We start from the raw sequence: 27,335 nt of genomic DNA on the forward strand, positions 1-27,335 counted from the left end.
CAGCTGAAGCGGGGGTAGAAAACAAGCTCTTAGCGATTCTTGATCAAGCTATTAATGGTTTTGTTTTTTTTTTTAATCATCTGAGCAAAGGGCTCAACATCATATTTTCTCCATTTTAAACATGGTTAAAAGAAAACTTTATATCCCCATGAGCCACAGTGATTCCAGCTTAAAAAACTTATATTATTAAAAAATTTAAAAACTTCTGCAAAGTAGAAAGCATTGTCTAATCAAGAGAGTGGCTTTTGCACACTTTACTCCACTAAGAGTTGATTCAGCATTTAGTGATTGTGATGTTCACAGTTAATTTTCTTCAGCTGTTGGTAAAGAGACTTCTGGTTCAGTTTTGTGTTACATTTGGCTGTTAACTATGCACAGCAGTTACAATGTTTTATTTGACTAATTTCTCTACTATACAAAAAGAACTATAAATCAATAAGATAAAAACTGAATAACCCAATAGATATATGGTCAGAGAATATAAACAGGTCACATGAAATCATTGAAAAATGATCAACCTAATTCACAATAAAAGAAATACAGATTAAAACTACATTGAGATACTTAAAAAAAAAACACATCAAATTGGCAAAGATGAGAAAGTGCATAATTCAACTTATTAGAAAGGATGTGTAGAAAGAGGAACATTATCAGTTAGAGTGTAAACTGGCATAAGAAAGGCCATTTGGCAAAATCTGTCTACCCTTTGACCCAGCAATTCTGTTCAGAATTTATATTTCAGATATACTCTCAAATGTGGTCAACTATCTCTACATAAGATTATTCATTATAGTTTTATACTAGCAAAATGCCTACCGATAGCCACAACACACTAAACACAACCTCAGAAACAGGGAACTAAAAATGGAGTTTTTAAGTACTGAAAATATTTTATGTGAAACATTTATTTTTAGAGTTATGAACACTATTAATGTACTACAGATTAATAATATTTTAAAAATAATCATCTCAGAATCTGTATGTTCATAGAACATAAAAACAAGCACCTCAGTAGGTCATTCCTTACTTTAGTGATGTTGCCAATGTTCAAATATTTTTGGAATTCTTCTAGAACTGTCTTAACCAGTATACAAGTCCTTCAAGAAAATACGACTCCTTATAACTACATCTAATTTTGGTTCTGATGTTTTAAAAAGTATTATTCTTTTCAGATCAACAAATTTGGCTCCAAATAACTTCACAAAACTTCAAAAGTCAAATCCACCCTCAAGGGATAGAAATTTAAAGATGGTCAAAAGGACATAGTAGAGGTTCTGAAGGTACTGCCAAGAAAGCACATTATGTATATTTTGATCAACATCCTCCTAAGTTGTCTCTTGATGTGCTCTTGTAGTACATGTCTAACAAAATTATTTAAATCACTTGGTCACACTGCATGGGTGTGTGTGTGCATATAAACAATGTGTTTTGAAACCAGGCAGACTGAAATTTAAATCCTGGTTCTGCATATACTAACTGGATAACTTTGGGCAAGTTTTTGTTTGTGTGTGTTTTCTTTTCTTTCTCTGGAACTTATGACCTTAGTTTCCTCATATGTAAATAGACCTAAGGAAAATTTCTGGTTCAATGTAAAATATATCATCTATATTTTATTTGATGTATAAAATTATCACTGAAACAAAAGAAATTAAAAGGGGAAAACAAATCTACAGCTGAAGGAGAGGCAAAAGAAGCAGCATGGCAGCTGACTAGAACAATGAAGAATTTCTGAAAGATAAAACAGATGGAAAGATAAAACTGATGGTGAAATTGACCTAAACTAAAAACCTTACATCAGGACAAAGAGGAGATTTTCCAAAAAGGGGGTTTTTCTCAGAAGAACACTAGAACAACTCCAGGTTCAGTGGTCATTCGAGCGGGTAAAGGAACAGGCCATGGGTGATTGCTGGGATAATTAAAGGACAACTGAACAGCTGTCACCAGGCCCTGCTCTGAGTGCAGCTGACTCTGGCGTCTGCCCATGGGATTAAAGTGGTGAGTACATGACTCAGTGTGGGAGTTCTGCCCAGGGAATCTCCCAAAGTGGGTGTGAGGGCTGCCACAAGGGATTTCCCCATCACCAACCCCCACTCCTTCACAACGACAACTAAGAATCAGGGCCTCTATAATCAGAACCTACATTCACTGCCAGAGCAAAAGGCCTCTCACTTTAGCTAAAGAAACACTCTAGCTACCAAGATGTTTCATTCTAGGTCTTTTTCAGTATATATGGACAGACAGCCCTGATTTACCAAACATTCAAGAAAAGTCAACAGCAGAAAAGAAAGATAGCAAATTTGACAAAGAAAGAAAGAAACTTTGAAGGAAAAAGGGTTGTTACAGAAAATAGATGAGCCCTAAAGTAATATGCTAAATTTATCATCACACAGATTTAAAAGTCTATCATATACATAAATGGTAATAGACTTCTATGAAAAAAAATTTCTAAAAACGTGATCGCCACAAATAAAAGAACTCAATAGATTGACTGAAGAGCAGAATGGATATGGTTGAAGATTCAGCTTTGATCCAGAAAATCTGGCCCAGAGACTCTCTCAGAATACAGTGCAAAGTATGACAGAAAAGATAAGTGACATGGCAGATAGATCCAGAAGTTCTAATAGGTATATCTCAGGTGGTGAAATACTATGATAATTAAACTGTCCTATGTGAGACCTTTGGACACAAGGTTAAGACATGGAATCAGCTACTGGATAATGGACTCTGGCTCTAGTGAAAGGTAGTGGTGGGCAGCGTAGAGGCTAGAGGGGGCAGAGAATCAGAGGCTGTTCTCTTCCCTTTATAAGCTATCGTATTTTTGTCCTCATCTTTTTTTCTTTCTTTTTCCTTCTCCAGTCTTTTGTTATCTTTTCCTTTCTCCTGTCCAACTTGTCTCCTTAGCCTTATGCCTCTTGAAACCTTTTTTCTTGTCGGTATGGAAACTTTGTAAACACTGTCTGCAGCTATCACCCTCCCCTCATTTACCTCAATTTCTTCCCCTCTATGCTTCTGGCCTTCAGCAATACTACAGCACAGGGTTTAACAAATTCTGGCCTATTTACAAACTCTTATACATGGAGCTGTATTCAGGGAAGGAAATCTCAAGAAAGAAAAAAGAGCTATTTGCCTCAAGACAGATTATGAATGAAAAACACTCTACTTTCACAGACTTGTAGAGCTAGAAGACACCTTCTATTTTTTTAAAATTAATTAATTAATTTATTTATTTTTGGCTGCGTTGGGTCTTGCTGCACGCGGCCTTCTCTAGTTGCAGTGAGCAGGGGCTACTCTTCTTAGAGGTGCGTGGGCTTCTCACTGTGGTGGCTTCTCGTGTTGCGGAGCATAGGTTCTAGGTGCACAGGCTTCAGTAGTTGTGGCACACAGGCTCAGTAGTTGTGGCTCGCGGGCTCTAGAGTGCAGGCTCAGTAGTTGTGGCGCACGGGCTTAGTAGCTCCGCGGCATGTGGGATCTTCCCAGACCAGGGCTTGAACCCATGTGCCCTGCATTGGCAGGCAGATTCTTAACCACTGCACCACCAGGGAAGTCCCCCTTCTATTTTTATTAACTTTAATTTTCATCAAATTAACACATATACATAAATTTAAAAATCAGGACCAAAAGGCCTATTATGAATAAAAGCAGTTTCCTGTCTTGCCCCTTCCGATCCTTTAATTATTTCCCTTTCAACAGAGGCAACCATTCACAACTTGTGTAGCTGTTTTCTTTAGCATTTGCCTAATTATTTCTAAAATATCTCCATTTTAGATTTCTGACTCCCCATCATGATAGATGGGGTTTTAGTTCTCTCACATCACCTCTCTTATTACCTCCTGTGCCCTCAATTCCCTAACAGAGATCACAGTTCTTTATAAAATAAAAAGTTAATATTTAGATTCTTACGACTACACAAATATTACTCACTGCTAAGGCATGTCGTGTACTATGTTCAAACATCCTTTCTTATATCATGATTTCTTTTTTCTGGAGTTAACAATTATCTTATTTTTTTTCATTTTCCTGCTTTTCTAGGAGAAATTTTTGGATGCTTCAACATTATTGACATAAATCTATCATTAATATTTCCTATAAACTCAAAGAGATAAATGTAATTTCTCCCTTGGAGGCTGCCTTTCCAGAGGACTCAGGCCCCCTGCTCCAATCAACACTGGTTGTTCTCTAATCTTGCTCATCATTCCTGGACTTCCCTTCAGATCCTGTTTCCCCTGGACCCTGTAAGTTTTTCTTTTTTGGTTTTCTCCCTGTTCGCTGAAGTATATCTTCTAGGACCTGTCAAACAAACAAAAAAAGAGTATGCAAAGGAAGTATACAATGAGAGTATGGACTAAAAAATTTTTGAAAAGATATTTCATCCATGAATAACATGGGAAGAAAAAAAGGGACAAAAAGCAAGAAAGAATTTTTGGAAATTAGATATCCAAAATTTTTTAAGTGCAAGAGAAATATTAGAAAATAAAGCTGAGAAAAGCTGTCAGAAAGAACAAAAAGACCAAAAGACATATAGAAAGCAGGGAAGAAAAAGTTAAGCTCGACCTTGTTTTGTTTGCTCTCTTTCAAGTTACAGACTTCCCTCAACGTCCTGATTATCTTTGGCTGTGTCTATTCTAAACAGATACAGTGTTCTAAAACACTGAATGGTTGGGCTCAGTGTGAGGCTTGTGTCTGCTGGTAGCCTTCACTGTTGGATGCTTAGATGGTAGCATGACCTTTGCACTTTAGGGATTTCCCCATACATACCAATATCCGGACATCTTCTTTCTGGCCATTTGGTATCTCCTGAGATAACCCCTCCAGTCTCCCACATTGGAAGGGGAAGGACGAGGATGAAACCAATCAACATGCAGACTTTCATTTTATCTCCTCTTAGACTTACACCTCATTGTTTCCCCAACTGTGCCGGATATCCCAGAGTCTGGAATCTCTATTTCAATTAGAAGACTTCTGAAGTTGTTTCATCTAATTCTTATTTTGCAGATAAAGAGAATGAGACTCAGAAAATTCATGTGCTTAAGGTATTACCGTTAATAAACGGGAAATATGAGACTTGAACCTAGGCTCCTGCTCTCATCTAGTGTTCTGGTCAGCTGAAAAACTGCTTCCAAAAATGTCAGAGATGACTTGAGATTTTTCTTTCCAGATGTCTGGAAATCTTGGTAAGCTTTTGGGAATTGTGTCATGCCAGCTAAAAGCTGTAGTCAGACTGAAATAAACAAGGCCCACATCTGGTCCCATTAGAAGAGGGACAGGCAAATTTTGAAAGTGAGCTGGTTAGTTTCCTTTACTTTCAAGGTCACACAATGGAATTATCACCACTATTTTTTTCAACTTCAAAATTTGATGGGTGAAAACTATCTTCATGAATTGTAAGTATACTATTCAAAGTGTCTCTTAAGTAGGAGAATGCTAACATGCGCTAGAGGAGTCATGACCTATTTCAACATAGATGTCTCCTAAACAGTGCCCCATGAAAAACTCATTCTGTGGGGTAATATGTATTACTTGAGAAAAGGAATTCCATAATCAAGAAAAGTTTGGCAAATGCTGGGTTAAAGAAATCTTTAAATTAAATTTAAATTTAACTTGTAAGACAGGCTACAAGGATGTATTGTACAACATGGGGAATATAGTCAATATTCTGTAATAATTGTAAATGGAGTGTAAACTTTAAAAATTGTATAAAATTTTGTTTTAAATTAAAAAACAATAAACTGGCACAAAGATAAAGCAAAACAATTTTTAAAATATATAAACTAGTTCATCTAACACAGGACTTCCTAAAACCTTTAATATGCACTGTGGAATTTTAACAGAGGAATGGTGTATATGTCACGTAGCATTTGCCCAGTGTATGTTAGCACAAAATCCTTTTTTTCATAGGACTAGTGTTCAAGGAAGACCCTTTGGGAAACATAATCTGATCCAATATTATATTTCTGAAAGTCCTACTATGGAATGTTTTGGGTAAGAACACAAAATTGCTCTCCTTAACATCAACTACTCACCTTAACATCAATTACAAAAAAGTAGAGGTTATACTATAACTTAAAATAGACAGGATGAGTGAAGTTCATATGTCTGAAAGTAACTGTGTATTACTAAGAGTGGCATTAATGAAAAGATATTTCACTCTCAACAAACAAAAGGTCTGTGCAATAATGATGAGAGACAAAGCACTAATCCATATTATCATTAAACATTTAAAATGAAGTTCTGTCCCCAACACATACTATTCAGCCTGGAAGTGGGTCTGGCAGTGGTGGTCTGAAGTGCAGCTGGCAGGATCTCCGATTTGATGGCTACACTGGTGACCGCACCATCCATCCTCTCTGTCTCACATAAGCCTGGCAACTGTGCTGCCTTCTCCAGCGTAGGTAGTAACTGATCAAACTGGTCAAGGTCAGCTGTAAACTAAGAACGGAAACCAAAGTTAGAGGAAATATATTCTACACTCTCACCTGAAACAATGTAGAAAACAAGTTGTTCTTTTAAACTATATGAATTGAGTGTGACTATGAGAGAATGAAGAAAGAAGAAAGAAAGATTGGGGTCTCAATGAAATAACAGGACCTAACACTGGAACAAAATGTGGACGCTTATGATATTAATATACTACAGGATATAAGATAACATACACATAGTGTTTATCTACTATATCTCGGTATAAAATGTATGCACTGGAAAAAGACTGAACTGGAAAGAAATATCAAGAGTACTGTGTTACAACGATAGCATCATGGGTGATTATCTTCTGTCATATTTTTCAAAATTTTATAAAATGGCTTACTTTATGATGGTGCAAAACATACACTGTTTTTAAAAATAATTTTTAAAAGTTTGGGAAAGTTTTTAATAAATATTAGCTTGAAAGATCCCAGAAAGGTCACTTACCACTTAAGGACTTACTAGAATAAGAAACATATCTTCTAGCATAGGTAGGGAATTCCTACATCTGTCTGTGGCTATGCACAGGAGAAAACTGACCTTTATTTCACAGTATTATTCCACTATGGTTACCTTAAGATAATTCATCAACATAAAATGTCTACCTGTTTGGGTTTCATTATTTACTTCAACAAAAATTTCCTTCTAGATTGTGTAACAGAATTACATGTATGTATTTTTTAGAAGTCTGGCTTCTTTCACTTAACATTACATTTCTGAAGTTTAGACACCTTGTCGCAAGTAGCAGTAGATCACTTTGTTTTTGTTGCTGAATAGTATCTCACTGTATGAATATGCTACAATATATTTATAAATTCTACTGTAATGGATTTGGGAGTTTTTCTGGGTTTTGGCTAATACAAGTTAAACTACTATGACTATTTTTGAACATGTCTTTTGTGGCATGTGCAAAAAGTACTAACAATAAAGGAAAAACCTGACAAATTGGACTACGTTAAAATGAAGAACTTCACTCCAACAAAAAGCACCATTAAGAGAAAGAAAAGGCAAGGCACAGCATAGAGAAGATATCTGCAAATATATAAACAATAAAGGACTCACTCAAAATGCATAAAGAACTCTTACAGGTCAATAGGAAAAATATAACATTGGGAAAATGGGCAAAACACTTGAACAGGCTATTTACAAAAGAAGATATCCAAATGACCAATAAATGTTTACCAGGGAAAGGCAAATTAAAACTACGAAATATCACTACACAGACCCCAGAACAGCTAAAATTTAAAAGATTGACAACAGCAAGTATTAACAAGGACATGGAACAACTAGAAGGAATTCTCACACACTAGGAAAACTGGCATTATCTACTAAAGATGAACACATACATATTTTACGATCTTGCAATTCCACTCCCAGGTATAAACTCAGCAGAAATGCATGTACATGTGCACTAAAACAGATGTGCCAAGATTGTACACAATGGTATTTTCTTATAAAGCTGTTACTTTTAAAGTTAATTTTAAAGCATGAGAGTTTTAACATAGTTATTATTTAAAGCTGTTTTTCAGCTTAGAAACACAGCACTAGTTTAGTTGTACCAAGAGACAGCCTTCTCAAAGACCACACAGGTAAAGAAATAACCCAAATAGTGTTATAGTCAATAGAGACAATACAGAGAACTATGAGAGTGGAGAGGAAGGGAATGTTTAACTAAGGCTACTGGGGAAGGCTTTACAGAAATGATGTCTGAATTGTTTGTGAAGGATGAGTAGAAGTTCAGCAGACATAGAAAGGAGAGCAAGGCAGAAGATGCTTAGAAGAGACATGGCTTATCCCAGGAGTGGCAAGGGCTTCCATGTGCCTAGAATGCAGTATGCCTGAGGGAAGAGAGAGACTTCTGTGAGATGAGGGCAGAAAATAAAGCTGACTCAAGAAACTGTAGGACCTATACGTACTAAGTGTGAATCTTGTTTCACAATGAAGAGTCTTATTAATAAACTGTTATGTGAATACATTTTCAGCTATTTCACGTATGTCTATATTCTATCTAAATAATGTGTAAGCTCCTAGCAGGGAGGAATCACATTTTCTTTTTTTCTTAAATTCCTTCAGAGTCCACAGCAATTATTCAATAAATGAAGCTGCCTATTACTTTTCACTCCACCCCTACCCCAGCCTCAACACAGAGGTTCCTGATCCATAACAATTTATGCAAAGGTTTATTTTTATTTACTTCTGTTTCAGGGCATGTCATATACCCTGCTATCCGGAATACTCAAAGTCCCTATTCTGATGGGGGTTGTGGATTGAGGGCAGTTAGAATCAGATGAGAAGGAAAAAGACTTTTAAAAATGCTTCAAAGGAAATTAAATAGCAAAGCAAGCCAGACTAGGCAGCTTTGTTCACCTCCTCACATTTCTCTCTCATTTCATTTACATCAGAGGTTCCCAAACGTAGTTACATATCAGAGTTCTCTGGGGAGTGTCTTTAAAATACCGGTTTCTAGGTTCTATTCTGAAAGAGTTGGATTTAATAGGTGGGAAGATGGGAGGAGGGGGCAAGTAAGGTATTTTTTTAAACCTCCAAAGATGTGAACTCTGATTTTATAGGAAGAAAGAAACAACTACTTTCTTAGAATGCCACATTAATATTGTTGCCCTCCAAGGTTCCAAAGAGAACTTTTCAGGGCCCTGTAATTTTTCAACCATCGAAACTAACCTTTTAATATATGCCCAAGGGATAGGGCAAAACATAGCCTGAATCCAAATACGGTCTATGGATGGAATAAAATAAATGAAAATAAAAAAATAACTAGGAATGTTCATTCTGTGAAGCAAGGAATTACCTACCTGGCTCTGTGACTCCAGTTTAATTTCCTCAGGAGCAGGTTTGGTCATTGGGGCTGGATTTGTGTTACAAGGATCCATCTGTTCTTTCTTTTCCACCTTCACCTTTACATCATCCAGGCTCAGGTTTGGAGTGGATCTTAAATCTTTCTCATCTTTATCTAAAAGGTAGCGTAGGAGCTGATGGTCTTTTGATTCTTTTTTCTTTGAAGCATCCAGTTCCAGCTTTATACTGGAGTTCCCTTGTACCTGTCCAGTCACTGCCACAGAAGTAGATGCACTGTCCTTTTTATCAGGCTCCACAGACAAAGTTGTGATATCCGAGGGGCTACCCTCCTGTAAGAGCCGGTGTAGGATTTTGTGCCGCTCTGTCAGTGAGCTATGAGAGGAAGGGCAAGAACCACTTGAAGAGCTAGCAGAGGCAGAGCTGGGAGTGCCTGTGCAAGACAGTACCTCTTTGCAACTTGTGTCTATATCAGCATGCCGTAACTGCTGCTCTGCAGTTGTTGTCAAAAGCTGCACTAGTTTGTGACTGGTTTGAGAGTATTTATTGTCTCCATCTGAGAGTCTGTCACTGTTATGCAGAAGTCCAGAATCCAGAGGTTTGCCATCATTAGAGCTGTTGTCAGACTGAATCATTTCATTTAAAATGGTCGCGATCTCTTTATTATCTTTGGATTCAGCTTTTGCTGGCTGTATATTTAATCTGTTAGGTGAATTCTGTGAGCTCATCTGCCTGAGGACTGGAGAACTGGCAGAGAAGCCAACAGAGTTATTGGGTCCTTCATTCATACTCTGTAAAGGTGTTACTGGGATGTTTGAATAAGATCGGTTACTATTATTACAGGCAGTACTTGTCATGCTAACAGGGGAGCTTAATGTCGGAATATTAGGAGGAAATGAATTGTTTGGCATCCTGGGCCTTGTTGCCAATCCAGAACTAACTTGTCTCCTTGGAGACATGAACTGTGCAAGGGATATTCCTGTACCTTCCATAGGAGAATTATTGAGGTTTAAAGAGGGATTAGTGCTCTGGGAACTGGCCTGTCCCTGGTTTAAGGCAACACTGGCTACAATCTGATTTCCAGGTGAGCATCCAAAACTCCCTTGGCTGTTGCTTGAATTACTGTGACTGCTGCTATGAAGGTCTGAGCTCTGTTGGCGGTTTACTCTGGTGGATACCACGTTGTTGTTGGATGGTGGCAATGTAGCTGAACGGGCCGCGCCGTGAGCTGGAGAGATACTAGGATTGACGGAAGGGTTTACCCGGGGAATTGACATTCCAGGATTAGTGTCATCTTGAGGAGAAAGACCACTGTGTTCCCTAGAGGAGGAAAAGACATTCAAAGATCTTCACTGTTTTCCATTATAATATTTTTATGATGAATATTATAAAACAAGACCATTAATCTCACTAATATAGCAAACTATCAAGTAAAAAGCTTCTGTATCACTTTAAGAAAAGCAGTGGACTGTTAGTACTACTGTGAAATATTAGCATCACTTAATAGGCAATAGTGCTTAAGACCCTGTAAATATGATAATGGTTTCAGTTAAATGGGAGAGAAACCTTTCTTGGCCTTGGAAAAAAATCCAATATATGTACTTCTAAACTTTTCAAAATTTCATATAAATAATTAACACTACATAAGACTTTTAGTTAAAAGAGAAACTTTCCACACCTCTCTGGTTACAAAGTATTTATTTATGACTCCCTTGTTACAGCTTTTAAGTATTTCAACTCCAAAGAGGAAGACTGGGTAAGGAAAATACTGTGTCACTGATGTAAAAATTAAAAAGGGTGACATGCAGACATAGCAGATGTTCTGAAAGAGAAATCACAATATGAAAAAAAGAACTGTGCTAATTCCACTCACAAGCATAAATTAAACTAAAATTAGAAAATGCAGAATACTGAATTCAGATTTTCATCAAGTTCTTTACTCAAATCCATAATTACGACAACAGATTTGTGACTGGTATTACCATGTTCCCATAAGCAAATATATCAGATGAGAGAAAGATGAAGTGAGGGAAAATGTCTTTGCTTTTGTTTAATGCTAAATTTTAAATAGTTGTAAATGTAGGATTTTGAATAATTCATAGGATAAAAGAATGGTTTCATGAATTTACCATATATAATAGTGCAAAACATATTTTGAGAGGAGAACAAATTAGAGGCAATGACATTCAAAAAATCTCAAGTGGATAGTTTAATAATTTGTAGTTTGATAAACTGTCAACTTGAACTCAGGAGCCACTGAGTTTTGCCCTAATGAAAATAAAGCACTTTTAAAATTAAAAAATAACAGTACTAATAAACTCAAATCTTTTATAAGACCATAAGTTCACATACGGAAAGTTGGAAATTCTTAGCCACGTTTTTGGTTTTTATTCCTTAAGCATATATTCAGCCACACCTTTCCTGTCTCCCTTTTTAAACAACAAAGCTATTGTTAGGCGACAGAACTATAAAACTCAGTATGGATATATTAACTATATACTCATCATGTTAGTTTAATGCCTAATTTAAAATTTGTTTTCTCGCCATCAAGAATATAAAACATTTTTCTCTAAGAAGAGATATGTGAACTGACTTATTTCATATGAAGCTCTCCAAATAAGTAGTACCTGTCGATGATATGAATTCCCATGATGAAAGGTTGCATGTCTGGACTTTGAGGGTAGCAAAGTTTACACTTGGTGTGGGCGCTAAGCATTGTCCCATCATTCAATATGAATCTATAGGATGGGCTGGAGGCAGTGCCACGAGTCATCACTGTTTCAAACAAAAGAGAAACCTAGTTAAAATTCTGACACTTATACTTTGGGCAAAGGAGAGTTACCAAGCCTTATTTCTACCTAGAACTTCATTTAAATGCCCTTCCAACTGCTGTCTGCTCAGACTCAAAATACAGTCAGATAAAGCAGATATCTGAGGGGGGAAAATGATTCTGGGTGAAATATACAATCTGATGACAAGTTTTAATTTAGTCCTACTTGAATGGGTGCCTCCTCACAGAAGTTATGATTATGAAGAAACCACAAACCACAAAAAAATCAACCTTAATCTTTCCCTATAATGGGGCAGCTCCTTAAATTTATTAAGGGTTCATTAAAAATACCAAGAAGTAATTTTCTCCCCTCTCATTCTCAGTATTATCTCTAACAAGCTCTCCCCCCACCTTTGGCTGGCTGATTTTTAAAAACAGCTTTATTGAGATGTCATTAATATACTATAAAATTCATCCTCTAAGTTTTGATTAGTTTGCAGAGCTCTTTAACTGAAATTCAAATTTAATTTTTCACTCAGGAATGTGAATCGATAAGGTCCCCACTTGTCAAATTATTATAGTCATATATATTATTTTTGATGTTTGAATTAATTTAGTAAGCAAATTAAGATAAAGCCACTGATTACTAATATAAAATAAAAACTAGGTTAAGGCAGTCAAATCACTGTATAAACAACACGATTTACTTTTGTCTTAAAGTTTTATTAACAACAGATAAAATTCTAACTCTACTGGTAAATATTTATGAAATATGTAAAGGCTATACCAGACTACTAAGTAAGAAAATGTCATTGATGTTTCAGTAATACAATAGAATTCTTTTTTAAGAAAGATTTAATAGGTAGACTCAGCTATACCAAGGTTAAAAATCATATCCACTGAAATACAAGGGTTACTACCACAAATGACTATTATAATTTAGCCTGTAATAAACGTTAGTCCTATTTTTCAAAGACATTTCAGAAAGGGCTTCAGTCACACTTTAAAGACATATGAGAAAGACAAAATGACCAACTGATAAATAATTTTTGAAGCTACATATTACTTTAAGTAAAGAGAAGGCAGGCTCTACTTTATTGCCATGGGTATACCATATAAACTGAAGAGGGCATAATCTGCTGTAAATCTATGCCATACATAAATCTCCCAAAGTACCAAAACCAGGATATAAAGTTAATTTCAAGGATTCCTTACCCATCTGGCAATTTCAGCCAAATCACTGGCACATTTACCAAATATATAACACATGGAGAAATTTAGTATCTAGTGAAATAATAAATGATGAAAACGTCTTTAATGAAAACCGATAATTTCTGTGTAAGGATATAAGTTAAATGTTTGCTCTGACAAAACCTTAAAAAAATATTAACAATTCCCAACTGTTAATATCTTCTGATAATATATTTTAGAAAACACAACTACAACAAAAAAGTGGCACTTTAAGATAATTATTAACCTGGGATAATGAGAAAGCTACAGATACATAAATGGCCAGATAAGACACAGAATATATTTCATGTTATTTTGCTTATGCCATTTTGTCTATTTTTTCATCACACTTTATTGCACTTTAGGATCATTCTGCTGGAAAACATTCTCTGGCTCTTCACCACTGAGCTGACTGTCCAATATGGTAGTCATCAGCCACTTTCATAATGTGGCAAATTAATGTGACAAATGCAATTTAAAATTAAAAGAAATTTAAAATTCAGTGCCTTAGTCTCACTAGCCACATTTCAAGTACTCAATAGCTGCATGTGGCTAGTGGCTACCATATTGGACAGTACAGCTCCATATAATCTGATTTCATTTTGCATTTCCAATCTTATTTTTCATTGTTTCATAAACATTTCTTCTATATCTCTTTGAATAGGAGGTAGAAAACCTTTTATACACTTATTTTTCTTCTTCAGGTAGAATAAACGTAAGGGCTAGTACTGTGTCCCATTCTTATTTTCCACTCTCCATTGAAATTGTACGATGCTTTTAAAGTGAGAAAGAACTAGAAACTCAGGCTAACATGGGAATATTAAGATACTGCGGATTACAGAACCATCAATAGTCCTGTGGTAATTATGCTGCCTTAACTTGGAGGACTACATCTAAACTAGTGAAAATTCCAAAATTGGGGAATCTCTTCTAACTTAATACAGGAAATTATTAACTTTAAGTTTTGAAGTTAGATTATTTATTTTGGATAATAAGGTGTGGAATAAGACTCAGCACAAGGAAGGCAGCACAGGTCAATGAAAAGAATAAAAGCCTAGGAATCAGATTTAGGTTTGAACTCTGACTTCGTCATTTACAAGTTTAGGACTTAATAATGCAAATTAACCTTTGCCCATTGTCACTAAAATGGAGCCAGTTTATTGTGAGATAATATCTAGCATGGAACCTGGTACATAGCAGGTACTGAATGAATATTTCCTGAATAAATACCAAAGAAAAAACAAACTACAAATAAGCAGCTTCCAAAGTACCTATGTCCTGAGTCATACTCACTCACATTCAGCCAATTCCAAGATACCATTTATACTAATAGCTTCAACCCTATATAACAATCTAATATTCTGAATTAAGACATGAGTATGGGAGCCATAATTCTTTACAGAACTGGTTGGTTAAACGTCTGTTCTACACACCAAATTTTCCCCATAAGAAAGATCTGTGCCTGAACAAAACTATTTGGAATTTCATTTGATCACAGGTCCTGACCTTGTTTTTTGATTTAGTTTTACCAGGTTTTGTTTCCTGATTTAGTTTTGCCAGGTTTTGATCTCTGACTCCTGTGTACATTTCTAAAATTTTTAGAACACTTAGTGAGGAGGGATGTTATTGATGTGGTATTATTGCCACCCAGAAACTCTTCAAAGAACCTTTAAAATGGCAATCGTTTTTGCTTTTGTCCCCCCAGAGTAGGCCTCAACAGAGCCAGGAAACAGAGCAAAGGAAACCGTTTTCTCTGGTCATAGCAGCTATAGAAGTAGAGCTATTTGGGTTTTTGACTCCACCTAATTTGGTGCTGAGATAACCTCAACAAGCATGCCTTACTGATGTTAACCAACTGGGCAGGTTTAAAACGTATGGCAGGGTACTACAGATCAATGCTGGCAGAGATTTCTCTTTCTTTTTGATATTTCCCTAGATATATGCAGAAAAAATGCAATTTAAAAATAGTTACTAAGATAAAGAAAAAAAATTACCCCTAGATGCTCTAAGATTTTCAGTCACCAATGTGTAAACTCTATTCAGTATACCGAAATTTCTAAAAAAGGAAAATAAACTCATATTTTAAATATTTTTAATAAAGTTAGACAAAAAAAAAGATTTTCAGTTAACTCTGTTATACAGAACATGGACATTCTGGTTAATCATTCATATGGGAACTTACGTTTTATAGCAACATTTCCAAACTTATTGATACTACAAACTCCTTCCAACTGTCTCATGATTTTTTTAATGAAAATAACTTTATTTTGTGATTATAAAGTTACTAGAGAAATGAACGAAGAGTAAGTAAAGATAAACTTGTATAATCCCATCACTCAGAGATAACCACTGTTAACATTTTGTTAGCCTTCTATTATTGGATAAATAGATATACAAGAATGAGATCTTGCTATATATGCCATGCTTTCTTAGCCTACTTTTTAATGTAACAATGTATCATGGATATCTTTCAAAGAGAAGAAACGATCCATTACATTACATTACTGTTAATAGGTAAATAGAACTTTCATAAAACTTTTCTAGGCTATCTAGCCCAACATTTCCCATGACTACTACTCTCCTTAAGTGCTAATAGATGTGCTACAGGAAGAAGTATTCTGAGGAAAAATAAGTCTGGGTAACAAAGTCAAACATGAACCTTTATTGTAGAACTTCCCAGAAACTTAAATACCTTAAATATGTCTTATGAATCCCCAAAAGTCGGAGACTGAAGTATTTCCCATATTTAATTCAGCATGAAACATCATTTCCTAGTTATAGCTATTAATATCTTGTGGAACCTATGTTTATGTTTTCCAAACTTTTCTGTAATAAAACATCTTAGACTATAGACTCTGGTTCAGTAGTGTGGGTGGAGTCCAGAAATCTGGTTTAACAGCTGCCCCAAATGAATCTTATCAGGGACCTTAGGGAAGTATTTAACCTAGACTTTTCTCTAAAAGAATGATTCTGAAGTGAACAGAACTGAGGAAGCTTTTCTAAACTATGTACCTTCATGAACTTCCTCCCAGTTTAAAAAGTTCCTCAGGTGGTCCTGATACCCAATTCCCCCCCAAGTCTCAATGGAGAACAACTGCTTTAATCTAGTTCATCCTGAATGCTCCCACAATATTCTTTGGCTGAAATGTGTTTTCAAATTTGATTCTGGAAAATAAAATGGTCAACACCCTTTAAAAGCAGGCCGTGAGCTGTCTGTCAAAAGCAGCTGAAAAACTAAGCTAAGAACTTAAATCTTTTTTTTTTCACACAAATACTAACGTTTAATCTCGTTTTCAAAGTCCAAGAATGAAAACTTGCAATTAAACACTGAGCAAGCCACATATTTAGGTAATATTTCTTAAAAAGTAAGAACTTAAATTTTTAATGCCTATGAGGATTTTATACCAGCTGCTGCCTTCAAAAGGTAAGTTAAAGGCAGGAAAAAAGACAGATGGAGGACACATTTTCTTGCCTAAATATCAATTACTGTAGAGGTTTTACTTTTTAAAAGTTTTACACAAAATCAAGGATATAGTGGCATAATTTGTTTCATTCTTTCACACTGTCCCTAAGTGCAGAGGCAGCAAGGAAACTGCAAATGCTATTTACATCTCTCTCCATTCTTGATAGACCAGTGGTTCTCAAACTTGATGTTGAATATAACTTGACTGCTGAATATAACATATAAGAAAAAGATGTGCTCAATTCATGAACGCTGTTTGCCAAGTTGTCCAGAATCTCCAAAACACTAGAATCAGTCATGTGAATTCTGGGCAATTTAATTCTGAGAAAAAAGTTATTTCTATTGAGGAATTTTTTTTTTTTCTAAAAAAAAGTACAAGAAAAGGACATTAAGACATGAGTAATGGAGAAGAGGTGTTGAATTATATTTCTTTACATTTCTCTCTAAATTGTTTCACTTCATATGTTAATGATAGGTTAGTTACTCATTACACTTTAATCAATCTATTTTATAGAGAATTCCAATGGTTTAGAAACACATACTTTAAACCACGGCTCAATCACATCTATGGGCAGCCTAGGCATTTGGACAATGAGACAATAATCTAGACCTGCTTTGCCTTGGCCAAAATGTATATAAATTATAGGCAAATAAAATTGAAAGTCTTTTAAGGAAAGCCTTGGAAGGTTCAACTTATAAAGTTAAGGCAAAAATCAAAGAGAAGAGTATCATATACTGCAGCATTTTAGGCAATGAGTGAAGACAGTGCTCTGAGTCTCCCACTTACGCAAAAGTCAAGTGCTATTGCTGGTAGAGGGAGTCACAAAGTTTGCAACCAGCGGATGGCATTAACTGCTTTCTGTAATGGTTTCCAAACCTGACTGCACTTCAGGATTGCCTGGGGAACTTCTCGGTCATATCCACTGACATACCACCTTTGGGGATGGTAACAGTCTAGTAAGAGGCCAACTGAAGAACCATTAGTCTTTCGGAAGCTGTCCCAGAAGTAAACAGACTAGTGAGATTCATACAGATGGCTTCCTGAAAAAAAAAAAAATCAAGCTGCTTCCTTCACATACCATTAGGAAGCAGCTGACCTAAAATGGAATGCATGGAAAATCATCTGTAAACTTAAGAAACCTAACGGGAAAATGTTAAAATTAAGAAAGGTGATGGAATAATGAAAAATATTTAAAAAATTGTTTTTCAGGAACAGCCATACAAAGAGTCTCTTTCCAGACAAACTATTTACTTAGAGATTACAGAATAAATTACACTGGGAAAGGTGTATTAGGCTACCATAATTACAGGACAATATTTTAAAATATATCAGAACCCCTTATCTCTGAATCTTTACAAACTTTCTGGCCTTCACTCTCAGTTAATTTTCCCTATCTTTCCTATAATACTGTTAAGTTCCTTAAGGGCAGGGAATATACTTGTTTCATATTCCCATAGTACTTACTATGACACAGCAGTTGTTCAATTATTAATTAATAATTTCATATGACATATTTTTAACTTGAAACTTCAACCTGAGTCAGGTACTGTAACAGTCATGAAGTAAACATGCATGATATAGATCTGTATTATCTAGAAGCCCTCTGACATGCCTGTTCTGCTGGGAGTGATCGTCAAAAGCCAGACAAAAATATCACTTCCTCTCTAAAGCCATCCCTGATTCTCCAAGTCAGAATTAATTTTTTTCTTCTTTGGTTATACCTCTTTTATAGCCCAGGCCACACTGATCTTTAAAACTGTCATATATCCTCCTAACAGATTTTGAGCTCCTGGAGGGCAAAACCCTGCCTTGTCATCACTGTATCCCTGGCACCTTACATAGTGTTCTATGTATGTGAGGAACTTGATACGTGTCTGCTGAATGAATGAATGAATGAATGAGTGAGTGACCACCACATGATATCCTGTTCTTTAAAATGTGCATCCCAAAATTCAGGATCGACTCATGAATTACTTTGCTTACCCACTTCTTCCTTCCTAAAACTGATTATTGCAAAAACTGTAATTTGGAGAAAATACTTATCAAGCCATAAATTCTATATAAATTATTCAATATTAATAAAGAGCAAGGTTAATGAAAATAGCTGAGAGAGAAAAACCTTACCTTCTTGAAATAGTTGTCTGGCATAAGATGGCTCTCTGCCTTGAGGTTGGAAAAAAGCATAAATGCACTTCCTCACTAAATCCTCCCAGCCAGTTCTGCCAGCAGCTCTCAGGGAACTAGTATCAATAGAGATGATTTTACCTATACAAAGAATGAAAGTTTACATTTATGATAGCCTCCTGATACAAGTCATTCATGTTTCAAAACTAACAACTGCATCTAAAAAATATTCTGCCACCTCTCAAATGTTTAATGGACAAAAGCACTATTAATTTTTATTACATATGGTAACGGAATATATCAGTGACATGATAATACAAAATTGTTTTTGCCTTGGAGTGTGTTATATTATATCCTAAAATTCAATACCAATCAAGTAGTAAAGTCATATCGTAAAGACCTGAAGCTGCAGAGACTAATGTAGGTCAAACTCCTCTGGCTTGCTCTTTGGATCCTGCTCTCTACATATACTAATGATTGGATCACCTATTGGGGATGGGAGGCAGAGATGAAATATATTATTTTGGTTTAAATTAATTTCCAATAATTAAGTGAAGAGAGTATGAGAAAGTAAGGAAGCCTTTCCTTTCCTACCTCCTCTTGGGCTATAGACAATATTGCATTTAAGAATAAAGATTGAAGGCAAAAAAAGGACAATCAGAAAAAGATAAGTGAGAACATTAAGATCTGCTAGGCATTCTGCAAACAGAACATAATGCTTTATAAAATTTAGTGGTGATTTGACATTGTTATCACATTTGAACAAGTCTCCTAAATGACTATGGAAGAATTCAGGCAAATTATTTCTTAATCAGGAGCCAATTAATCCAGTTTGTGATTATTCAGATCTGTTTTATTTTATTTTTTATGCAATCTTATATTCACACAAAGTAATATAGGTAACATATATATATATATGTATGTGTGTGTGTGTGTATATATATATATATATATATATATAAATTAAGAATTAGATTAATAAGATGAAAACTTACAAAGCCCCATCCAACTTCAAAACTTGAACATTACCAATATCATCAATATTATTTAATTATGTGTGTACTCCTCACTTGTCACATCCCTCTGTCTTTACATTCTCCTGTCTATCTAGATTGTTCCCAGTTTTTTGTCATTACAATCAATACTGCTATGAATATCTTTCACATTTTCCATATTGCATGTGTGTAAGAGTTTCTCTAGAGTACATATGTAGGAATAGAACTGTTGAGTCACAGGTTATGTGAATGTTCAACTTTATAATATTGAACTGTTTTCCAGAAACTTATATAAGAGTTACTGTTAATCCAACATCCATTCCATCACTTGGTACTGTTGGGCTTCTTTATTTTTTACAATTAGTAGTTGAAAAATGGTTATGGTCTAACTTTGTATTTCCCTGATTAATGAGGTTGAATATTTTTCATGTTTATTCACCACTCAAGTTTCCTCTTCTGTGAATGCCTGGTTGTCTTTTCCTCATCTTCCCTTTTTTCACATAATCAACTCAAATCTATTGTACTGTTTGTGCCTCTTCATTTTAACTAATCCTTTCTTTATATATTTCTCTTGGTTTGTTTAGAAATAAAGTATTTATTAGACCTCTTTAACGTAGGGTCTTGAATCTAATATAACCAAGTATGTCTGATCAGGTTGTCACCCAAGTCTTGGCATAAATGTAGAAAGAAAATAAATTAAAACTTAAATGAGGGAATTTTTGTTATTTTAGAACAGTTTGGGGAAAGTCTGATGAACACTGTGATTGAAACTATAGATAATTTCAGATTTTCTAAGAGTTTTAACCATTCAATCTTTGTCTCATCACATAAGAGACTAAGAGTTCATTATAGCAGAGAATCCACTGTTATATAATCTTCAAATGCAATAATACTCCTCATATGCAGTGACTAAGCGAGGCATGTGTGTTTGTGTTTATGTGTTCAAGGTCAGTATTAACCCACATGAGAGCAAGGACGTCTGTAATTGTGGGACTGGAGGGGAGAAAAGTGATTAAATTATCAGTAATGGTAACAAATGATCAGTAATGCAATGAGTATCTTAGGAGAGAATCATAAATAGGTTGATTTAGAACACTTCTCCTTGCTAGAGGAAAGTTTAACCAACCAACCAAACAAATAAACCACTGTTCAACATTTCCTGGTAGAAAACTTCTTCTTTTTTTTAAGGGACATGAACCACTCCATGTAGAGTTGAAAGCACTACTAAAACTTAAGGAATTAAATATCTAATACTTATTATATAGCTAGTTTATTATTTTTTATCTAAATCAACTCTATGGTATGATGCTAATTTTACATTTTAAGAATACTTCAGGGAAGCAGCCGCATAGCAGCGGGCGGGAGATCAGCTCGGTGCTTTGTGACCACCTAGACGGGTGGGGTAGGGAGGGTGGGAGGGAGGGAGATGCAAGAGGGAAGAGATATGGGGACATATGTATATGTATAACTGATTCACTTTGTTATAAAGCAGAAACTAACACACCATTGTAAAGCAATTATACTCTAATAAAGATGTTAAAAAAAAAAGAATACTTCATATTTTTCTGGCATCTTTCTATTTTCTTTATATTTTCTCTGGTATCTTTTGTGTAAGAAGTGTGTGCAGTACAGTGATGCCCTTTAAATAGTGCGTCAGTGGAAGGCAATGCAATATAAAGAAAGAGTTCTATATTAGGGCCTAAAGATGTCTGCCCTCAGCAATTAGCTGCCTGGTTTTAGACAAGTCACCATTCCCTCATTTGTAAAATGGACAGGCTAAATTCTGTAATCTCTGAGGTTCCCTCTAGATTTATAATTACTTTATGAGCCAGAGCTTAATTTTTTAATTTTTATAAGTTTATTCTAAAATCAAGTGTATCTAAGATTTTAATGCTGGGTCCTTGGTCAGAAACAAAACTACCAGTTATAACACTGTTCCTATGGAAAAATACAGTCTTCTTTAAAACAATCTAATTTAGGATTCAATTTATAGAAATGCAATATGAGGAAAAGCTGAAATATACTGTTCCTAAATTATCCTCATAATTTTTAGGCCTCCCTTGTCTCCCACATTTATTCTGTGGCCTAACCATCACCCCTTTCCAACAGGCTTTTATTCTGCTATCTCTCAAACCCTTGTTTGGTTTTACTGACACAAAAGACCAGCTATATTTTTTAATAGACCCTATCTTTCCTTCATGCAATAATATTTTGGATTTTCAATAAGGGTTTATTAAATTTTTCCAGTGTTGTTCATTGGTGGAAAGTGGAAAGGAACGTGTACATGGTAGACTCAAAAAGTGAATGAATAAAGGTATTGGAATTGATCATTACTACCCTTAGATGCTGTAATTGTTGCTGTAAGGGTAGTAATTGATCATTACTGTAATAGATGCTGTAAGGGTAGTAATTGATCATTACCACCCTTAGATATCAAGCTCCTAGACATTCTCTTTGTTGTGTTCTATTGGGTTGGCCAAAAAGCGCGTTCGGGTTTTTCTGTAAGATGTAACGGAAAACCTGAACAAACTTTTTGGCCAAACCAATATTTTCTGCCCTAATTTATCCCCACCTACTCTTTAGTAAGAGCAGTTGGGAGTTTATCTTTAAGAACACAAGAATAAAGCACACAGTACAGGAATATTAGATTTCTGGGACTAAAAAATTAATAAATATTGTAACAGGATCTTGTAAACAATGGTAAAGTGAAAAAGTACGTTAAAACTAAACTTTCACAAAGAATAAAGTTAAAAAAATAAAATAAAATAAAATTTAGTCGAAATGATTTTTTAAATCTTGGTCTGCTAAAAAATCTGTCTGTAGTATCTAACTCTATTTTAAGACTAGAGTGGTAAGTAACACATATACAATTCTGATTGATGTAAAAGTATGAAAACCTAACATGACAAAGTGAAGATAAGATTAAACAATATAGGGGAATTCCCTGGTGGTCCAGTGGTTAAGGCTCTGCACTTCCACTGCAGGGGGCACGGGTTTGATCCCTGGTCGGGGAACTGAGATCCTGTATGCCGCGTGGTGCAGCCAAAAAATTTTAAAAATTAACAAAAAAGATTAAACAGTATATGAGAAATACTTTATAAATTATAAAGAACAGTAACAATTTGTTTTTGCTGAAAATCAAATCTGAAGTAGGCCTTTAAAAAGAAGGGCTTATTTTCAGGTACACTCACTATTACTCCCTTTGTGGCTCTACTGCCCTTCTTCCAGTTCTAACATACTCCTCTGTCTCAGGGCTTTTTGCAGCTCTGCCTCCTCAGTCAGGAGCACCCATTCTGCACCATGCCCCATGCCCAACGCGCCCTTCCAACACCCACACTTTGCACAGCTGGCACAGCCTCATCCTTTGGGGCCTAGGGGCGCGATATCAGCTTGACAGGCCTTCTGTTAACCAGCTAATTTTAAAATAGGACCTCCCTATTAGCTTCCCTTATACCATTTCACACCTTTTCCATCAAAAAAGTACAAATCTGTAATTACATCATTGCTTTTTGCTCAATCAGGTACACCCTGAGCAATCACACATAGTGACAGGCACTTCTAGGAATTCAATCAGTATGTGCTGAATAAATTTAAAGACAAAGAATAAAGGAAAAAGGAAATAGCCAGATACATTTATGCACAATATTAAAACCACTTCTTTGTATCTGTTTATAAATAAATACATTAATATCTACATTGCCAAATTTCTTTCCATAGATTATGAAAAATAATTTATAATCAGAATATAGATGTGCATAATTACAAAATAATGTTCTCCCCAGCACCCTGCCATAACAATGATGACAGTATCTAAAATGCACAGTATCAAGACCACATTGGAAATGTTTTCTGTACAGGACTAGTGAACAGAAGCTGAACAGCAGAGAACAGAGGGACACAATTAGTTTTAAGGGCATAGTCACATCATGAATACTGATAGAACATTCTGAACTTTGCAGCTAGTACCTGTAGTATCTTGCTTGGTCATAAAGGATTCTACACCCGTAATAGTTGGAGGCCGAGGTAATCTCCGTGCAATACAAATCAAACATGACTGGAAATCTGCCCAAAACAAGAAGGGGAAATTGAAGGAAAGAGGGTAGAAAGTGGTTCACATCTACCACCTGCCATTAATGGTTTTTATAAAAACAGTACATGTTATATGATCTGACACAATATTGGAGTCACTCTGATCTAATAGTACAATATTAGAAATAAAATTGCTCGCAACTAAAAACTGGCAGCTCCAGATAGAGATCTAGTTAGAATAAATTATCCCTTCCCACTGAATGTTCTTACATAAACTAGAGGAGACTGATGCATCTCAAGTACTTGGATGATAACAACTTGAAGAAGTAGTTTTGGCTACATTTAAGCAACATAGTGGTTTATAAAATACAGTTTTTTAGTCCGTTTCCTATATTCATTAATGGCTACAAAGATTATTCCTATAACCACTGTGCAGATAATAATTTATCATATGAAAAAAACATTTAACTGTTTCTGAAGAAGCATTATTTTGCCCTTGACAGAGGACTTCTATGTTTTTAGGATCTGTAATTTTTTTTGCAAGTCCCATTTCCAAATTTTTTTAAGAGGTTACACGCAATATCACACAACTAAATAAGAATTTCAGTCATATAAGACAGGCTTGCATGTGTATTTTGTAAAAAGTCCCCAGTTGATTGTGTCACCCATGCCCTGGTGAGACTCACTACATACACGGCCTTTTTTGCATCTGACTGACTTCTCGGCTGCTACCTATCCTAGTCCTTACTCCAATTTCCAATTTGTGGTGTTCTTAACTTAGCTCAGTTTAAGCTTGCATGGAAAACTCATCCACTGTAACAAATTTAACTAATACCATGTTCATACCCTGTTCATATTAGAGCTTCAGCTGTGTTTTCATCTGTTCATAAGCTTTCTCCTTATAAATTACCTTGTATGGCCTCAAAAATGCTAACTCTATTCTCCAGTGTTCCGTACACTCTAAGCTTGAAACTTTCTAAAAATCAGAGCTGTTCAACAGCCTGCTGCATCTGGTACATTTCCAACTGGCAGCAGTTAGTTACAGCTCTTATTTCTAGGCAGCAAGTTGGTTTGAATTTGACATTTTAGTGGGAATGTCAGCTTAAAACTGAGGATTTGGGGGCATTTTAAATGGGTAATTCTAGATGCTAGCAATTTTTTTCTTAAGTATTAAGAAATACAGAGCAAATTGAATTGCCACTATGATATATAATATAATAACCAAAAATACTATCTGAAGAAGGCAGTTTATAATCAACTTCCTCTCTGTTCCTAAAACCTTGGAAAAAGCAGTCAAACACCTTAAAATCACCCTTTGTCTTTACCTTCTCCATCCTCTTGAATTGATTTTGGCTGTGACACAGTGAAACACTGCATTACTTCATACCGCTGGCAAGCTTCCTGGTTCTCGGTGCCTGGCTCATCTGGAGGGTGAATTAGCATCCTGCAGTTAAAGGTATGGCTATTTCGTCGTGTTGCCTCTTGAGGCCAAGGAACTCCATTTACTGTGAAAGAAAAATTGATTATATACCTGTGAAAAAGGTGAAAAAGTACAAACTGTGAAGATACAAAAGACATACCTTTACTCATCTGCTTAATTAGCTACTCAGATTAAAAGACAGACTTCCTCAGATCCAACATTATCCTGAGGGAATAGGATACTTATCTTCCTTAGCAAAGCTAAATGTTTACCAATTAGAAAAATGTAAAATTTTCAAGAAATTGTATAGGATTTCCTCCCTCAAAGATAAGGTCTTACAAATACCTTAATTCATTAACAGCTTTTATAAACAGATAAAAACAAAATTAAAAATTAATAGCTTTAAAAAGTTAATAGCTTATTGCTCTTTTGCTCAGAATTTTACAGCAGTTAATTAATGAGCTTTTCCACTTGTTTCCTGTTATACCCTGGCAATGAAAAAAATGACTGAAAATCACAGGTCTGTTGTTAGGCAAGGGTTTTAACCTGGTAGGCATGGATGCTTAAGGATGCCTTGTGTTGGTGTGCACATTTTTGGTTGGAGGAGTCAAAGTTTTTCAAATGAGCCTGTGACTCAAAAAAAATATTTAGAATAGACAGAGACCAATCTTGGTTTCTTAAATCATTTTTTCTTGCTCTTTATTTTATTTACACAGTCTGCATGCTACAATGCCTTGAATATAGTGGGTAATCATTACATAAAAATGACTGTTAAAACAGAAATGTTACCTGATTCAGTATAAGAAAAGTGAATTCAGTTATAGAGAAGATAACTGTACATTTCAAGTGAGAATCACTGTGTGGCGGGTCACCATTTCCCAGTTACAATGTTATATTCAAACCATGGTGGCAGTCAGAGGGGTTTTTCAGCTATTCAGCTCCCCATTCCCAACAGTTTTCTTACTGTAGACTCGCCGGTGAACCTCCTTCCTTTTTACTATCTCATCACTCTATAACTGTTAGAGGAAATCATGGAAACAAACCTATACTGGAGTAAGGAGTCTTGGTTCGTCTTTGAACTAGCTGTGAGTTTTGGGTTAATGACTTAATCTTTGCCTTGTCTTTAAAATAAAGCAATCCACTGTATTATCTCTAAAGTCACTTACACTCTAGAATTCTGTAACACATTAAGACCCTTTGGTAACTCAAGTATCAAACTAGCGATTTTAAGAGGAACAATTGTTTCAGGCTTCCAGTTACTATAAACACATACTACTCTTTTCCAAGAAGAAATAGGCTTCCACTTCATTGAGTGAACAACATAGAAAATTAAGAGCTATGGATAACATTTTATTTGCATGTTTCGTTTAGTTACATAGGATTTCTAGCCAAGACTCTCCCCCAACTTTTGGAGCACATACAGGCTAAAGACTAGGCACATGGTTTAGTGAACAGAACACAAGCTGGAAATCAGGCCCCATCCATACTCTCAGCTAGGCTCCTTTAGCAGTGAACAACCCATCCAACCATACTTAGAACTACTGAGTTGAAACCACTCACATCCAAAAATGTTAATTTTAATAAGTATGTAATATGAAGGGTATTCCTTCCTCCCTCCTTACCCTCTTTCCTCTCTCCCTCCCTTCCTCCCTCCTTCCTTCCCTTTTTTCTTTTCTTTGAGCAAGGTGGTAGGATACATTATATACATTTGTCTCTTCCTTGTACATAATTAAAATTGAAAACAAAGGGAATTCCAAGCAGAAGCTTCTTGTGGCAAGGCAACTAACTGCTCTGCCTCCTAACACTGTCACATAATTGTGGCATAATCTAGAGGAAGAGGATAAAAGGAATGCTCTCTATCAGCTATTTGATGACACTCCTCCTCCATATTTAATCTCAGGCTGAAATTAAATTTTAAAATATTTTTAGTATGTTATTATATATATTAGGATAATACTATATATTATAAATATAATAATATATTATATATATTATGTGAAGGGAAGCTATAGAGAGTTCATATTCTTTTAAAA

General features: G+C 35.4%; 1 protein-coding gene across 12 annotated transcripts in view; it reads right to left on the reverse strand.

The window, feature by feature from the left end:
• The window catches only part of NCOA1 (nuclear receptor coactivator 1), a 259,310-nt gene that overhangs the window by 54,802 nt on the left and 177,173 nt on the right, over positions 1-27,335 (reverse strand). For all 12 annotated transcript variants that reach the window (XR_014234946.1, XM_082357422.1, XM_082357413.1 and 9 more), the window contains 6 exons: positions 25,208-25,387; positions 23,820-23,915; positions 18,859-18,999; positions 11,898-12,045; positions 9,270-10,590; positions 6,246-6,426 (listed from right to left, as the gene is read on the reverse strand). Coding sequence is in view for 11 of the 12 variants with exons in the window: in XM_082357422.1 (XP_082213548.1) it covers positions 6,246-6,426; positions 9,270-10,590; positions 11,898-12,045; positions 18,859-18,999; positions 23,820-23,915; positions 25,208-25,387 (2,067 nt within the window). In the remaining variant the exon portion in view is untranslated. The remainder of the gene's footprint in view (positions 1-6,245; positions 6,427-9,269; positions 10,591-11,897; positions 12,046-18,858; positions 19,000-23,819; positions 23,916-25,207; positions 25,388-27,335) is intronic.

The sequence above is a fragment of the Balaenoptera borealis genome, assembly GCF_965194805.1.
Source record: "Balaenoptera borealis genome assembly, chromosome: 15".
NCBI lineage: Eukaryota > Metazoa > Chordata > Mammalia > Artiodactyla > Balaenopteridae > Balaenoptera > Balaenoptera borealis.